The 16,867-nt window shown below is 44.9% G+C and overlaps 1 protein-coding gene across 1 annotated transcript in view; it reads left to right on the top strand.

Moving 5' to 3' along the window:
• LOC144694934 (STE20-like serine/threonine-protein kinase) overlaps nucleotides 1-8,340 on the top strand; it is a 48,389-nt gene extending 40,049 nt beyond the window's left edge. The window contains exons 17-20 of the mRNA XM_078565720.1: nucleotides 560-745; nucleotides 3,105-3,230; nucleotides 4,667-4,780; nucleotides 7,803-8,340. Coding sequence (XP_078421846.1) covers nucleotides 560-745; nucleotides 3,105-3,230; nucleotides 4,667-4,780; nucleotides 7,803-7,937 — 561 coding nt within the window. The 3' untranslated portion in view covers nucleotides 7,938-8,340. The remainder of the gene's footprint in view (nucleotides 1-559; nucleotides 746-3,104; nucleotides 3,231-4,666; nucleotides 4,781-7,802) is intronic.
• Nucleotides 8,341-16,867: the final 8,527 nt, after the last annotated feature.

Below are 16,867 nucleotides of genomic sequence, written 5' to 3'. Positions count from 1 at the left end.
TGAGTTTTTCCAGGTATTTCTGGAGAATTGAGCCTTGGTTAACTTCGATCTGAATGGCTGCTTCTGTTGCTGGCTGCCTGCCAAGATCTCCAACACCACAGGGTGTTAGACATACATCGAGGTGACACCCAACCCATCTGTTGAGCCCAAGTGTGAAATTCTCCATCATCCACCTGGGCTGCTGTCACTGCAGAGTGACTACATGATGGATGGAATCACCTCCTGCCCAGTAATCCAATCGCCACAACCTGTTATAACATTACTTGTCGTTCCCCCCTCCCCCCACCAACCCGCCTTGTACTTGCCTGCCTAGTGACCCTATTAATAAATAAAAATAATTAATAAATGTAATAATTAATAAATTAGCAAATTAATAATCCGGGAGGCACTAAGTCAGACTTCAGTGATCACAGGTTTGGAGGAAGGCTTGTGCAGTCTTCGTCCTAATGCGAAGTAGGGTCGAGGAAATCAATTTGCAAAATGCCGAGATTGTTCCCAAGCTGTCTCGCCGTCAGATTCAGTCGGAATTCAGTTTAAAGAAGCTGCCTTCCCCTCACAGGAGACGGAGCGAATGACCCACCTCCACGGCTGTCTCCTCGAGGACCTGAAGAGCCAGCAGGCGCAGGAGAGGGCTCGACTGCCCAAGGTGCAGCGCAACGACAGCAAGGTCAGACTGAACATCTTCAAGCAAAGCCTGAAGATCAAGGCCGTGAGCTCAGTGGGGCAGAGGGAGCTCATCAGACAGGTTAGCCATCCCATTACGTACCCCTTTGTATCGCGAACACATAGTAACAGTCAGTACATATTGCGCAAAGAATATCCTAAGATATATTCCCCAAACGTAATTTAATAAAAAGTCAGCATGCAGGTACAGAAAGTAATTAGGAGGGCAAATGGAATATTGACTTTTATTGCAAGGGGAATGGAGTATTAAAGTAGGGAAGTCTTGCTACAGCTGTGCTGGGCATTGGTGTGACTGCACCTAGAGCACTGGGTACAGTCTAGGTCTCCTTATTTAAGGAGGGATATACTCACATTGGAATAAGTTCAGAGAAGGTTCACGCGGCTGATTCCTGGAATGAGGGGTTTGTTTTATGAGGAAAGGTTGAGCAGGTTGGGCCTGTACTCATTAGAGTTCAGAAGAATGAGAGGTGATCTTATTGAAACATAGAAGATTCTGAGGGGGCGGGTGAGAGGGTAGATGCAGAGAGGATGTTTCCCCTCGTGGGGGAATCCAGAATGAGGTGCACAGTTTCAAAATAAGGGGTCTCCCATTTAAGATGGAGATGAGGAGGAATTTCTTCTCTCAGAAAATCAGCCATAAACTGATTGAGCTGGCTCGGCAGGGAGGGGTGGGCGGGTGAATGGCCTACTCCTGCTCCTAATTCTTATTTTCTTATGAAGTGTCAGCCCCTTGCTGCCTGTGGGAAATTGCACTTGGAGCAAGCTCAGTGCAAGAAATGACTGCCTGAGGCCCTTGATTTTCTGCCCATTTGTTAAAATGAGTGGGAAATGAGAGGCTCAACAGCCCCGGGATGGGCTCAGAATCATTGAACAGGTGCAGGGCACATCACTAGAGGGACTTGCTGGATGGGATGATGACAGCCAGGCTTTTCACCTCCCGCAGCCATTCTGGCCAGACTTGATGGGCTGAATGGCCTCCTCCAGTGGCTGTACTTGTTCTGGTGTTGCTGTGGAAACGGTCAAACCCATAACCCTGAGTGCCCCCGAAGCAGGCAGGGCAACATGTCTCTCCTTGTTCCAACTTGTCAAAGACTTTGACTGGGATTTTCTTGTTGCTGCTGGCTAGATAAGATCCATACTGGAAATGCTCTGAGAGTGACTCTTCCAGCATCTTTCCCAGAAGGAACAGGGAATGGAATCAAGCTTGGAGGGTGTTTGAAATTTAAAGAGGATGATGCATAAGCATTTTTGAAGACTGGGTTATTGAAGGGTTGGGATTAGCGGGAAGAGGTTGGGTTTGAAAAGAAGGACATGTTACTGAAACTTCCCGTCTTACACTCATCAGGACAAATGCAAGAATGCCAAATTTTAAATGATCACAGCAATTTATACTACAGGAGAAAGGGTGCTGATTGGTTGGTGGGTCCACTCTGTCTGAGGAGTTGCCATGGAGAAAGAAATGGGAAACTATAGGCTCCCCAAGTTTCCTGATCATTCAAAAAAGGCAGAGGCTTGAACATGTTCCTTTTGTTTGCAGAGAACGAATCCCTGTGTTTCAATACATGTCGCTTCTAGCATAAATGAGTCTCCTTACAAGCTTGACTGATTATCTTAATTGGTTGTTAGTGTAGTTATTAGCGCACTCAGGATTGTTCAGCAAGTGCTGCCTAATCGCAGAATCATATCTAACAGTAGACGTTTTGCTGGGGAGCTGGGGCAGCCCTTGGCAACACCTTGGCCAATCAGAGTCGACTTGCCGACCAATCAGCACCCTTTTATCCTGTCGAATAAATTGTTGCGATCATTTGAAATTTGGCATCCTCGCGTTTGTCCTGATGAGTGCAAGATGAAAAGCTTCGGCAACATGTCTCTCTTTTCAGCAATATTCAAATTCTGTACAACAAGCGACTATAAGTAGTAATGCATGTAATGGGACTGTGGATTATGGTGGAGATGATTCCACGTATCTGCATTAAGTTTAGGGCGGGCATTATGGATAGGATTAGAAGGTAGGATTAAGCAATTGAGTTAAAGTTAGTGTGAGGGTCTGATGTGTTAAACTGTAATGCATGCAGTAGGTCTATATTTTTTTTTTATTCATGGGATGTGGATGTCGCTGGCGTGGCCAACATTCATTGCCCGTCCATAATTGCCCTTGAGCTAAGTGGCTTGTGAGGCCATTTCAGAGGGCAGTTAAGAGTTAACCACATTGCTGTGGGTCTGGAGTCACATGTAGGCCAGACCGGGTAAGGATGGCAGATTTCCTTCCCTAAAGGGCATTAGTGAACCAGATGGGTTTTTACGATAATTGATCAAAGTTTTGTGGTCACCATTAGTGGGACAAAGTGTTTTATTTAATGGGCTGAATTTAAATCCCCCAACTGCGCAATTAACTAATATTGGTGGGTTATTTTTTCCAGTTTTTAGCCCAGGAGGAGGTCCAACAGAAAGAGGAGAGGCAACACCAACAGCAAAAACACGAAGCCCACCTCAAGGAGTTGCAGAAGCAATGTGATAACAACATCGTGGAGTTACAGCAGCTTCAGGTAATTCACCGTCATTGGACCCTCAGAAGGAGGTGCCGCCAGGAGGCTCCAGCGCATTTCCATACACTTCTCCTTCAGTTTTGCATCATCAGGTAGGTAGAGTCAGAGTCGGGGAGAGAGTACCAGTCTGGAAGGGTAGGGGAAGAAAAATATGGTGCAGGAGAGAGACAAGCGGATAAAGAGAGTGTCAATGCATGGGAACTATCCTGCACACTCTAGTTTTCCAACTAGTTCCTTGTGGCTCTTTCTTCATCGCTGGGTCAAAATGCTGGAACTGTCCCCAGAATAGCACCCACACAGCAAAGGGTTCAAGAAGCTAGCTCGCCACCACCTCTTCAAGAGTTGGGCAATCAATACCGGCTTGGCCATCGAAAGCTTTGGCTATGGAAACTTTTCCCACAGTTCCCATGGCTTTAACATTTGAGTCTCTCCGTGGTTTGGGAGTTTGTTGGGAATTCGGAAAACTCGAGTGGGATACAACCCAACAGGTAAGCAGGGACGGAATTGCGAATGGAATGTTCTATCTAATCTCAAACTTCTCAGAGAAGTTGTTATGACCCAGCAGTTGGTAAAGGCTGAGCTGTTTAAATCCCAGAGGGAAACTTTAAACAACTGTCATAACCTATATTTTCAATTGGTATGTTTGAGATGCAGCTCTGAATTCAGGAATAAGACCACCAAGCCTCGAAGTTTTTTATTTAAATTAAATTAAACATTTATTAATTTAACAAGAAATTAAACACATACATGTCTACACATTACTACCATAATAACTTTTTAAAAAATCCCCAAATTAGTCACTCCCAGGTAAATCATCACCAAGGCAACAATAACCCATAGGCTTTAAACAGACACCAGGCAGAGCACATTTGACCTTACGAATTCAAAATGAGGCCCCTTTCAATTTGGTTCTCTTGCAGACAGTTGTAGGTTTACAGGCTGGTTAGATGTTAAAAGCCTCTGCCTCACATACACAAACTCCTTTCAGTTTTCACCTAGCTTTCCCTATTGCATGTAAATTTTCCATTGTATTACTAAGTTTTTTTTTAGCCTCTCCTGACAATAATTCTTTCATTTCACCAATTTTATTAGTAATATAAACACATTGCTTGGTGTCTCCCAGCTAGGTGCAAGATTTCACCCATTCTTCTGAATGGTTTATTCAACAAATGCAAATGTACTCTTTACCTTCTATCCTTACGTTTATCTAGTTAACCTCTCAAACTACTATACATCAAAGCACCTGGACTAGCTGGCTTTAATCCAATTAAGCCACACACACACACACCCTACTACAATTCCAATTTAAAAATAATTTCCAAGAACATTTTAGACATTAGTCTCTTCATGACAGAAGTGAACAGCATGTCAAATGTAAATGTCGAACTGAATCAAATTGGCACCAAGGCGATTGAATTCTTTTCCCCTTTGACCAGAGCGAGAAATTGAACCTCCTGGTGACTGGCGAGAAGGAGAAGTTGAAGACACTCGATGAGGAACACACAATGGAACTGAAGGAATGGAAAAACCGGCTGGCATCCCGCAAAGAGGTGAGTGTTACGCAGCGCGACAGAGGCTCTAAGATTTGGGGATCCCATCTTAAACTTTAGCTTGTTCGAAACTCTGCTGCCTGTATCCTAACTCTCACCAAGTCCTGTTCACCTATCACCTACATTGGCTCCTAGTCTGGCAACGTTTAAATTCTACGGTTCTCATCTTCGTGTGCGGATCCCTGAACGGTCTCACCCTTCCTTGTATCTGTAACTTCATCCTGCCCGCCAGCATCATAGAATGGTTACAGCACAGAAGGAGGCTATTCGGCCCACAATGTCCGTTCTGGCTCTCTGCAAGAGCAAGTCAGCTAATCCCACTCCCCTGATTTTCCCTATTAGCCCTGAAAAATCTTTCCTCTTCAGATATTGATCCAATTCCCTTTTGAAAGCCAAGGTTGAATCTGCCTGCTCCATACTCTCAGGCAGTGCATTCCAGATCCTAACCACTCGCTGCTTAAAAAGGTTTCTCCTCATGTTGCTTCTTTTACCAATCATCTTAAATCGGTATCCTCTGGTTCTTGATCCTTCCACCAATGGGAACAATTTCTCCCTCTCCACCCTGTCCCAAACGCCTCATGATTTTGAACACCTCTATCAAATATCCTCTCAATTTTCTCTTCTCCAAGGAGAACAGCCCCAGCTTCTCCAATCTATCCATGTAACTGAAGTTCCTCATCCCTGGAACCATTCTCCTGAATCTTTTCTGCACTCTAATACCTTCACATCCTTCCTAAAGTGCAGCGCCCAGAACTGGACACAATTCTCCAAATTGAGGTCGAACCATGTTTTATACAAGTTTAACATAACTTCCTTACTCTTGTACTCTATGCCCCTATTTATAAGACCCAGGATGCTGTGTGCTTTATTAACTGCTCTCTCAACCTGCCCTGCCACCTTCAATGATTTGTACACATAAACCCCCAGGTCCCTCTGCTCCTGCACACTCTTTAGAATTGTCCCCTTTATTTTATTTTTTGCCTTTCCTTGTTCTTCCTACCAAAATGAATCACTTCACACTCCTCTGCGTCGAACTTCATCTGTCCCTTATCGGACCATTCCGCCAGCCTGTCCATGTCCTCTTGAGGTTTATCACTCTCCTGGCAGTTCACAAGACTTCTGAGTTTTGTATCTCTGCAAGTTTTGAAACTGTGCCCTGTACAAGCAAGTCTAGGTCATTAATAAATATCAAAGAAAGTAGTGCTCTCGTACCAACCACTGGGGAACCCCACTGTATTCCTTCCTCCAGTCCGAAAAGGAACATAGGAACAGGAGTAGGCCATTCAGCCTGTTGAGCCTGCTTCGCCATTCAGTTAGATCATGGCTGATCATCTACCTCAGCGCCACTTTACTGCGCTATCTCCATATCCCTTGATGTCATTAGTCTCCAGAAATCTATCGATCTCAGTCTTGAACATGCTCACTGATTGAGACTTCGCAACCCTCTGGGGTAGAGAATTCCAAAGATTCACCACCCCCGACTGAAGAAATTCCTCCTCCATCTCAGTCCTAAATGGCCGACCCCTTATCCTGAGACTGTGCCCCCTGGTTCTAGTCTCACCAGCCAGGGGAAACATCTTATTTACATCCACCCTGTCACGCCCTGTAAGAATTTTGCAAGCTTCAACAAGATCACCTCTCATTCTTCAAAATTCAAGGGAATACAGCCCCAGTTTCCTCAATGGTACTCCCTCTATGGCAAGTTTATCCTTCCTTAGATAAGGAGACCAAAACTGTACACAATACTCCAGCTGCAGTCTCACCAAGGCTCTATACGATTGCAGCAAGACATCTCTACTTTTGTACTCAAATCCTCTTGTGAAAAATAGCCATTCATCACAACTGTGATTCCTGTCTCCAGCCAACTTCGTATCCATGCAGCCACTGTCCCTTTAGTTCCAGGGTCTTTCACTTTCTTGACAAGCCTGTCATTTGGCACTTGACCAAATGCCTTTTGGAAGTCCATGTACACCATATCAACCGCATAACCCTAATCAACCCTCTCTGTTACCTCATCAAAAAAACTCAATCAAGTTAATTAAACACGATTTGCCTTTAAAAAATCAAATAAGCTTTCCTTAATTAATCCACATTTGTCCAAGTGATTGTTAATTTTGTCCCAGATTATCATTTCTAAAAGCTTTCCCACCACAGACGTTGCTTGGTCTCTGCGCTCCTCCAATTCCAGCCTCTTGGAGCATCCCCGAATTTAATCTCTCCACCATTGGTGGCTGTGCCTTCAGCTGCCTGGGCCCCAAGCTCTGGAATTCCCTCCCTACACCTCTCCGCCCCTCTCTACCTCACTCTCCTCCTTTAAGACGCTCCTTAAAACTGACCTCTTTGACCAAGCATTTTGGTCATCTGACCCAATATCTCCTTGCGTGTCTCAGTGTCAATTTTTGTCAGTTAACACTGTTGCGAAGCACCTAGGGATGCTTACTACTCTAAAGGCGCTATATGAATCCAAGGCGTTGTTGTTTTAAGGATTGCGTTGGATCGATGTGGCACAGGCCGTTTATAGGGAAGTCACATTCAGCTAACTGAGTGTTGCTGTAGCCCCAGAGTGTGATTCAACGTTAAACCCCCCCACTCTCTCTCTTACTGCAGAAGGGCAAGCTCCTCACAGACTCCTGCACTTGAGATTCTGAGTTCGTGAAAGGCGCCCTATAAATGTAGAATTCCTTTCCTTTCTGAAAGGGGCCCTAGCAATGTAAGAGATCTCTCTTCAAAAGGGGATCCCAAAAACCTGTGATCCCACAGCATCTGTAAAATCTGTAATGAGACTCATTCTTCACAACGAGTTGCAGCCTGGATCAGTATACAGTACAGCCTTGACAGGGACAGGCTTGAGGGGATGAATGGCCTCCTCCCCCCACCCCTATTCCGCTGGGGAGTTCATGGGCTTAAAAGCAAGTATTTTGTTGTCAGTAATAATCTGATTGTGGTGCGTGTTTATTCTCTGAAGTGCTGAGGTATTCCTGTCTCTCACTGGAGCTTTGTTTGGTCGCCTGTGTTTCTGCAGATCCTCGAGGAGGAACTCTCCCGTAAACGGCAGCAGCCGGACGTCTCTCACAGGCGGAGCAGCGAGCCGAACACCTCCAAGTCATCGTTGCACCGAATCTCCCGGTTCTTCCCCCTGCCCAGCTTCCCGCCGTAGGTGGCTTCCGCTCGCTGGCTCCCCCTTCCCCCCACTGGAGGACACAACGCTGCTGAGAATGTCCAAGCGGTGGCCCATCACCTCCCCACTCCCGAGCCCTGAACCAGCAGCTGATGCTGAATTTAAACCAGGCTCTGAGACTAAGGCTGGGGACAGAATGCATTAAGGGTAGATGGCGGTGTAGTGGTGATGTCACTGGACTAGTAATCCAAAGCTTATGCTCTGGGAACACTGGTTCCAATCCCACTATGGCAGCTGGTGGAATTTAAATTCAGTTAATAAATCTGGAATATAAAGCTAGTCTCAGTAATTATGATGACAACTATCGTCTATTGTTGTAAAAACCCATCTAGTTCACTAATGCCCTTTCGGAAAGGAAATCTGCCGTCCATACCCGGTCTGGCCTACACGTGACTTCAGAACCACAGCAATGTGGCTGACTCTTAACTGCCCTCTGAAATGGCCTAGCAAGCCACTCAGTTCAAGGGCAGTTAGGGATGGGCAACAAATGCTGGCCTTGCCAGTGATGCCCACATCCCATGAAAGAATAAATTAAAACCAAAAATCCTGTGTTGCATTGCAGTGAGATACTGGCTTGTCACTTTAATTCTTCTGAATTCCAGATCCCAGCTTGGGCCACCTGCTGTCAACAGGGGGAGGGAGGGAGGGAGGGAGGGAGAGGGGAGATGGAAGGGTTAATCCTCAGACAGATCACTCGTTCCCTTGCCGACACTGAAATGCATGGAAAGGCTACGGGTGGGGCTGCATTGAGCAAGTGGGACACTGGCATCAGTGCCAGTGAGCTTTGATGGGGAAGGAGGGTGGTGGGGGGTTGGGGAACAATGTGCCCGGAACTCGTATGCCTGACCCCACTGGAAAGCGTGATGCCACCCAAAGTGGAGCAGCCTGCCTCGGGAAGATTGATTGCTCTGGCCAATTGCTGGCACTTCACCTCACTGATTCATTCTGAGGTAGTGGGGAGGGGGAGGTGAGAGGTGTTTGTCATTGCTGACTGTCCCCCTACAAAGATTTACACTTAATCTGACCTCCCCCCACAATTTTCCAAATCAAATTTAGGAACGCAAGAGCCGGACTAAATATTCCAAGTGACCCTCAACGTTTTAATTTGCTGAAGATGGTGCAGGAGCCTATGTGGGGAAGGGTGGGAGGTTTCAGAATTGGTGAATTTGTAAGTTTTAAGCGAGTCACTGCAGCCCAAAGACACTCAGACAGGTGAAGGATGGAAACCTTCTGAAAAGAATAATTTGCGTGCTGCCTCAGTCAGTCCAACACTGAATACCAAACAAGAGCCTTGATAACATATTCTGTACTTCTGTAAAATTTCTCTCAGCATTGTTAACATAATTGTCTACAAATGTAAATAAAACCGATTTGACTTTTGTATGTACACTTTGCTTACGGTTAATGCAGTTTTCTGCACTGGACCTCAGTAAACCACAGTATTTTCTCTGCAGCTACATTAAGTAATAATTTTTCCCCTTATACCGATACATTCAGAGATACCTCGCCACTCTCTCTCACGACAACCAGGTAACAACACCCACACTACCAAGGATCAATAATAAAAGAAAAACTGGGTCCCCCTCTCGATGTCAATTTTGGCTCTTTTGGGAGCACACTTCCCTCCGATCACAAGGATGTGGGTTCAAGTCCCACTCCAGAGACCTGAGCACAAAACTCCAGGCTGACGCTCCCAATGCAGTGCTGAGGGAGCGCTGCACTGTCAGAGGTGCTGTCTTTTGAATGAGACGATAAACCAAGGCTCCATTTTCCCTCTCGGGTAGGTGCAAAAGATCTCACGGTACTGTTTCAAGGAGGAGCAGGAGGGTTACTCCTGCTGCCCTGGTTAATACTTATCCCTCAAACAGCATCACAAAAATCACATTGCTGTCTGTGGGAGCTTGCTGTGCGCAAATTGGCTGCTGTGTTTCCGACATTACAACACTTCAAAAAGTACTTTACCGGCTTTGAGACGTCCGGTGGCCATGAAAAATGCTATGTAAATACAAGCCTTCCCTTCTCAAGTCTGCCCATGTGCCTTGTGGTGCCCACTGAGTATGGCACAGGCTTAAACTGAGAACTCTCGGCCTTGTTCACCGCTGTTTGTCCCACTTCTTGGCTCTGCGAAAGAAAGCGGATGGTTCACCTTCCTTCAAGTTGGAGGTGGCCGCAGGCAGACGCCGAGGGTGGCAGACCCCTTTGCCCTTCCTGTGTTACCTCGATTGGGGGTGATTTCCAGTGTAACTTCCCAGTTCGACCCACTGTGGAACAGGTGGCACCGACTTGGATCATTGCTGATTCACGCGACACTTTGTTCCTCCACACTGATCCAAAGGATGGGCAATAGTATCTGCAAGGCAGGTTCGAGTTCCTAGGACACTAGACAAAAGGAGGTCAGTGTATAAACAGGCTTCAGCCTCAGAGGAAACTGCCCCCCTTTTCCGTTCCATTATTGTGTCCATTTTTATTCTTAATGGTTAAGATTTAATCAAATCAACTAAATAAGAGAAATAGGAAACAATTCTGAAAAATTTATCGTGCATTTGTTCATTTTTGTTCGTTTTTGCGCTTTTTTTTGCCAAAGATCGTATTCAAGTTATTTCCAGTTGGAATTTCTCTCTCTCTGCCTCTCAACCTTGCCCTTTATGCTCCCTTGTCCTTACTAACAGTAAAGTACTAATGGTAAAAACAAAAAACTGCGGATGCTGGAAGTCCAAAACAAAAATAAAAATACCTGGAAAAACTCAGCAGGTCTGGCAGCATCTGCGGAGAGGAACACAGTTAATGTTTTGAGTCCATATGATTCTTCAACAGAACTAAGTAAAAATAGAAGAGAGGTGACTAATGGTAATGGCCACACGATGGCAGCAGTGGCTGCTAATTGACAAAACAGTACATTCTGTTGTATGCAGACCTGTTGCCCCTATCTGAGAAGTTACTTGGAGGTCATCGGTTTGGAAGGTGCTGTTGAAGGAGCCTTGGTGAGTTCCTGCAGTGCACCTTGTAGATGGTACACACTGCTGCTACTGTGCACCGGTGGTGGAGGTCGTGAATGTTTGTGGATGGGGTGTCAATCAAGTGGACTGCTTTGTCCTGGATGGTGTTGAGCTTCTTGAGTGTTTTGGGAGCAGCACTCATCCAGGCAAATGGGCAATGTTCCATCACACTCCTGACTTGTGCCTTGTAGATGGTAGACAGGCTTTGGGGAGTCAGGAGGTGAGTTACTTGTTGCAGAATTCCCAGCCTCTGACCTGCTGCTGTAGCCGCAGTATTTCTATGGCTGGTCCAGTTGAGTTTCTGGTCAACAATGACTGGCTCAGGGTTCACCTTTTACAACCTCGTGAGGTTTAACAAACTGCCAATGAAGTGTAATCGCTGTTGTAAAGTGGCTGCCAACTTGCAAGCTCCCACAAACACACACGTGATGCTGACCAGATAATGTTTTCTTGAGATGCGGATTGAGGGATTAGCCAGGGCACCAGGGAGAACCCCCTCCCCCTGCTCTTCTTCAAAACAGTGCAGTGGGATCTTTCACACCCAGCTGAGAGGGCAGACAGGGCCTCGCTTAACACATCATCCAGAAGATGTTGATTGTCAATGCCCTCCAGACAGCTAGACATTAAACATCACCTTCCTACTCATCCTGATGGAATTTATAAAACATTTTGGGGAAAGAATTGCTTTAGTGAAAACAGAAAATGCTGGAAAAACTCAGTGGGTCTGGCAGCATCTATGGAGAAAGAAACAGGGTTAACATTTCAGGTCTGTATCGCTCCTCTTCAGAGCAGAAGAAAAGTCATACAGACTCGACATTAACTCTGTTTCTCCACAGATGCTGCCAGACCCGCTGAGTTTTTCCGGCATTTTCTGTTTTCAGATTTCCAGCATCCATAGTACTTTGCTTTTCTCAAAGAATTGCTTTCCCTGGAATGGGAATGTTTCTAACTGACGAGCCTTTTGATTGCTCTTGTCGCCCTCTTCAGCCTTTCCATGTCCCTTATCAAGGGTCAGTTACTGAAAAGCGTTTGTCTCAGACACCTGGCCAGTACCCTTTCTAGATCTGACCAACGCACCAGCTCTCTGTTCACCTTGATTTTAATGAGCCTTCGATCAGGGCAGAATGCAGGTCAGCAGTAAATCAGTGCCCTGCTCATCATCCCCAGGATGTTTTGCTGGCTCCATGTTCTGAACCTTCAGCAAGAATTGAGAGCAGCTTTATTGCACTAGCCAACGAATTTCAAAAGAAGCCTTTTTTTTTAAGAACAGTGGTTGTGCTTTTATCTGTTTTTCCCTCCTGGGAGAGTAAATAGCTTTCGGGTTGGTTGGAGCGAGGTGGTGGGTTATACATTGTGATGTACAAGCCTGTTGTGAGGTTCAGGGTGGATGAACGTAAAGGATTTTACCTGTCCTGTCAATCATTACAGAAAAGCAAGCTTGTTTTTTTAAAATTATTTCTCTGAATTAGAAACTGAAAATGCCAATGATCTACAGTGAATCAGGCAAAGAGAAAAAACAGCTTTGGGTTCCCTTCATTAGAATGGCCGAGATGACACAAACAACCCTAAAAATCTTATGTCAAGAAGATATAATAATTCTCATAATGTTACTGGAATTTATTGTAAAATGGAGTAATAGTGGGGGTGAGTGTGTGTGTGTGGGAGACTTAATTGAATTAGTCTGGGTGCTTTGATCTAAGAAGAGACTTTAGGTTTGAAATGTTAATTAGATAAACATGGGGAAGCTTAAAAACATAGGGCAGAATTTTAACCTCGGCGAGCGGACACGCGCCCAGCCCGCTCGAGCGTAAAATAACTCACGTTGACGTCGGGCGAGCATCCCGGGCAGCTCTGTGCCTCAGGGAGATTTTCAAGTGCGCATGCACGAAATGCCCCACTTGCCCATCCCCCCCACCCCCACCCAGGCAGTGCTGCCGCTCGTGTTTCACGTGAGCGGGCCTTAATTGGCCCGCTAGTGTGAAATCGCGGTGCAGCCCCAATCGCGGGCAGCGGTCAGCTTCCCGACCGCCCCTGCCTGCCCCCATCGAGCCTGCCCAACAAGGGCAAAATTCTGCCCAGAGGTGTCAAGGGAACAGTTACATTTTGAAATAAACCAGACTATATTGTTTTCAAAGGAGGGGTGAAATGTGTCACCTAGCCAGGTGAAGTTTAGAAACTGTGTGTTTATTTTTCCCCAAAATTACTGGTAAAACTTAGTGCTATGAGAGGGTTTTATTATCAGGGAGATAAAGTCCAAAGACATAGTGAAACAATGGGTATTTGCATTCAAAGAGGGAGATGTGTGTAAAGAAAAGACTGTTTGTAAGGGAAGGCATTTTTGAGATCTTACAAGTTTGTGAAATGCCTTCATCATCTATGCCTTAAACTGCTGTCTTCAAAGGACTGAAGTTAAGAAAATTCACTTGGAATTCGACTTGTTCAGAGTATCATATTTCTTTGCCTGGGTCTTATAAAATCTATGTGTCTTACTGTTGCCTTAACAAAAGCCTAACTGGGAGTTAGATTGATTAGGGGATTTAGAAGTTATCATAGTAGTAATTTGTAGATCTATGTATGTAACATAATTTCTCTTATTAATAAATGTTTAATCTTGTTTTGTGAAAACCTATAAGACTTAGTGGTCTTGTTACTACTGGATTCAAGGCATGCATCTCAAAATTTATACAAATTGAAAATTAGTTGTGACAGTTGTTTCAAGTTTCCCTCTGGGATTTGAGCAGCTCAGCATTTACCATCGGCTGTGCCATAACACTTAGCTCGCCTATTTTAGTGAACAGATGTTGTTCAGTCTGGCGGTATGGATACAGCGATGAAACCGGGCCTCGGTAATAGACCCCCTGCTCTTTTTGATATATATATTAATGACCTGGACTTAGGCGTACAGGGCTAAACATCAAAGTTTGCAGATGACGCAAAGCTTGAGAATGCAGTGAACAGTGAGAAGGGTAGTAACAGACTTTAGCAAGAGATAAACAGAAAGGGGCAGACACTCAGCAGAATAAATGCCATGCAGACAATCTGAAGTGGAACATTTTGTTAGAATAATGAGGAGGGGCAATACAAACTAAAACTTACAGTTCTAAAGGGGGTGCAGAAACAGAGAGGCCTGGGGGTGTACATTCACAGATCTCTAGTTGAGAAAGCCATTAAGGGAGTCGAGAACCAGGGGACACGGTTTCAACATAAGGGACCAAGATGAGGAGAATTATGATTTACTTAGAGGATTGCAAATCTTTGGAATTCTCTACCCCACAGGACCGTAGGAGCTCAGTCATTGAGTATGTTTGAAGCAAAGATTGACAGATTTCTAAATACCAATGGCATAAAGGGATATGGGGATAGTGTGGGGAAAAGACATTGAAGTGTGATCAGCCGTGATTGTATTGAATGGCAGAGGAAGTTCAAAGGGCTGAATGGCCTACTCCTGCACCTATTCAAAAAAAAAGGCAACCTTGCCTTTATAAATAGAGACATAGAGTACAAAAGCAAGGGAGTTAAGCTTAACCTTTATAAACCATGGGTAGGTCCAGTTTAGTGTGAAGCTGTATCATTGACATGTCATGAACAGGTTCAGAAAACAGAGGAATGCTGGCCTTTATCTTTAGAGGATTAGACAGGTTAGGCTTGCATCCACTGGAGTTTAGAAGAGTAAGAGGCGACTTGATTGAAACATATAAGATCCTGAGGGGTCTTGACAGGGTGGATGCGGAAAGGGTGTTTCCTCTTGTGGGAGAATCTGGAACTGTTTAAAAATAAGGGGTCACCCGTTTAAGACAGCGATGAGGAGAATTTTTTTCTCTCAAAGGGTCGTGAGTCTTTGGAACTCTCTTCCTCAAAAGGCAGTGGAGGCAGAGTCTTTAAATATCTTTAAGTCAGAGAGAGGTAATTCCTGATACGCAAGAGGGTGAAAGGTTATCGGGGGTAGGCAGGAATGTGGGGTTGAGGTTTCATTCAGATCAGCCATGATCGTATTGAATGGGGGAGCAGCCTCAAGGGGCCGAGTGGCCTCCTCCTGCTCCTAATTCCTATGTTCGAATGTAGAATACAATGGGGTCAAAGTTATGCTTCATATATACACAAAGCCCTGGTTAAACCACTGGAGTCACAGTGAGCAGTTCTGGCCACCACACCTTAGGAAGGATATATTGATCTTGGAGAGAGAACAACGTACATTTACCAGAATGTTCCCTGGACTCCAAGCGTTAAATTACGAGGAGGGAATTACACAAACAAGGATTTTATTCCCTGGAAGTTAGAAAGGAATGGGGAATGATCAAAGCTTTCAAGATATAGGGAACGGAGAGGGCTGATAGAGCGTAACTATTTCCACTGGTTGGGGAGTCTAGGACTAAGGGGCACAGTCTAAAAACTACAGCCAGACCTTTCAAGAGTGAAATTAGGAAACATTTCAACATGCAAAAGGTGGTAGAAGTTTGGAACTCTCTTCCACAAACAGCAATTAATGCTAGATCAATTGTTAGTTCTAAAATTGAGATTGATAGATGCTTGTTAACCAAAGCATCTTTGGGGTGTGGGATGTGGGGCAAAGGATAAGGAGTTAGAATGCAGATCAGCCATGATCTCATGGAATGGCGGAACACGCCTGAGGGACTGAATGGCCTCCTCCCTGTTCTTATGTGGTGGAGCCCAGAGACGGTTAAAGTTAGAAAACCTTTATTTCACGTGTGTAAAGGAAAGAGTTCAAGCTCCAAAATCTCTCAAACAGCAGTTACAAAAGCATACATTTATTCACAATACAGCTTCAGCTCACCGTATGCCCAAGAATGTTTTGTGCGCTCATCTCCTTCATGTGTCCCTGGTTAACATGTCCGATTACATTCTCGCCGGCTAAATGGACAGTACAAATATTTTTTAAAACAGAGAAATGGATTATCGGCTACAGTAACTTCAACTGTAACAAAATACGTCTAGATAAACAGGCCAGCTGTGTAAGCTAAGTGTTATGGGAAAATACAACGAAAGAAACAGCTTTCACAAGTATAACTCACTTTTTAACTCACGGTATTAACCCTTTATTTCCCAATCATTCTCTATTCCTACATCTTTTAAAATAACCTCTGCACTTTCGAATTAAACCTACCTCATTAGGAGTGAGGATGAATTATTGTAAGCTAAAGCGTTGCCTTACTTTTTATATATATTTCACATTTAAAAACAAACAAGTTTTTGTTCTATTTCTAGACATGTTTTACCTTCTCTGCACGTTTGTCACACTTCAGGTGTGTCATAGATTGTCGCAGGTGCAAACAGAACCTATAAGAAAGCCAGCTAATTTCTGTATATTTTACTTAACCTGTTCTCCCCTCCAGAGGCAGGAGCTCAGAACTTGCAAAAAAAAAACACCACTCAAACTGATCTGAGGATGTCTTGAGCTGTGGTCTTAAAGGGACAGGCCCACATATGCAAGCAATCCCACCTGAGAAGCCAAGCCTCGCAATCAGACACCCATTACCAAGGCAATGCCAGAGGGGGATCGGCGTATGCGTGCCTATTTAAATAAGCTTTCTGTCTGTCTCAGTCTTGCGAGTCGCAATGCTCACTCTCAGCGTATCGCCAAACCAGCTTGCAGCCCATTTGAAGAAAGCAAGCTCTGTTTGCCAGGTATTGATTTTAATTAAATGCCCATCAATAGTTACTGAGCCCTCAGCTTCCGTGCAATGAAATGGAGGAACTTTGCCATGGCCTTTTAACTGCAGCGGTTAGCAGGAACTGCTCAGCATTGCCTGGTGCAAGTGAGGCTGCCTTGGTATCTTTTTAAGTCATTTGCACACCTCCATGTTCAGTTCAGTGTTCCAGCCATTTCGCAGAAGTATTGTGCACTGAGTATCTTGCCAAGGCCATTCACTTTTCTCTTCCTTCACAGGATGTGAG

Source organism: Cetorhinus maximus, chromosome 20 (genome assembly GCF_964194155.1).
Source record: "Cetorhinus maximus chromosome 20, sCetMax3.hap1.1, whole genome shotgun sequence".
Lineage (NCBI taxonomy): Eukaryota > Metazoa > Chordata > Chondrichthyes > Lamniformes > Cetorhinidae > Cetorhinus > Cetorhinus maximus.
The sequence above is the reverse complement of the archived record's forward strand: the minus strand, read 5'-3'. Positions and strand labels throughout refer to the sequence as shown.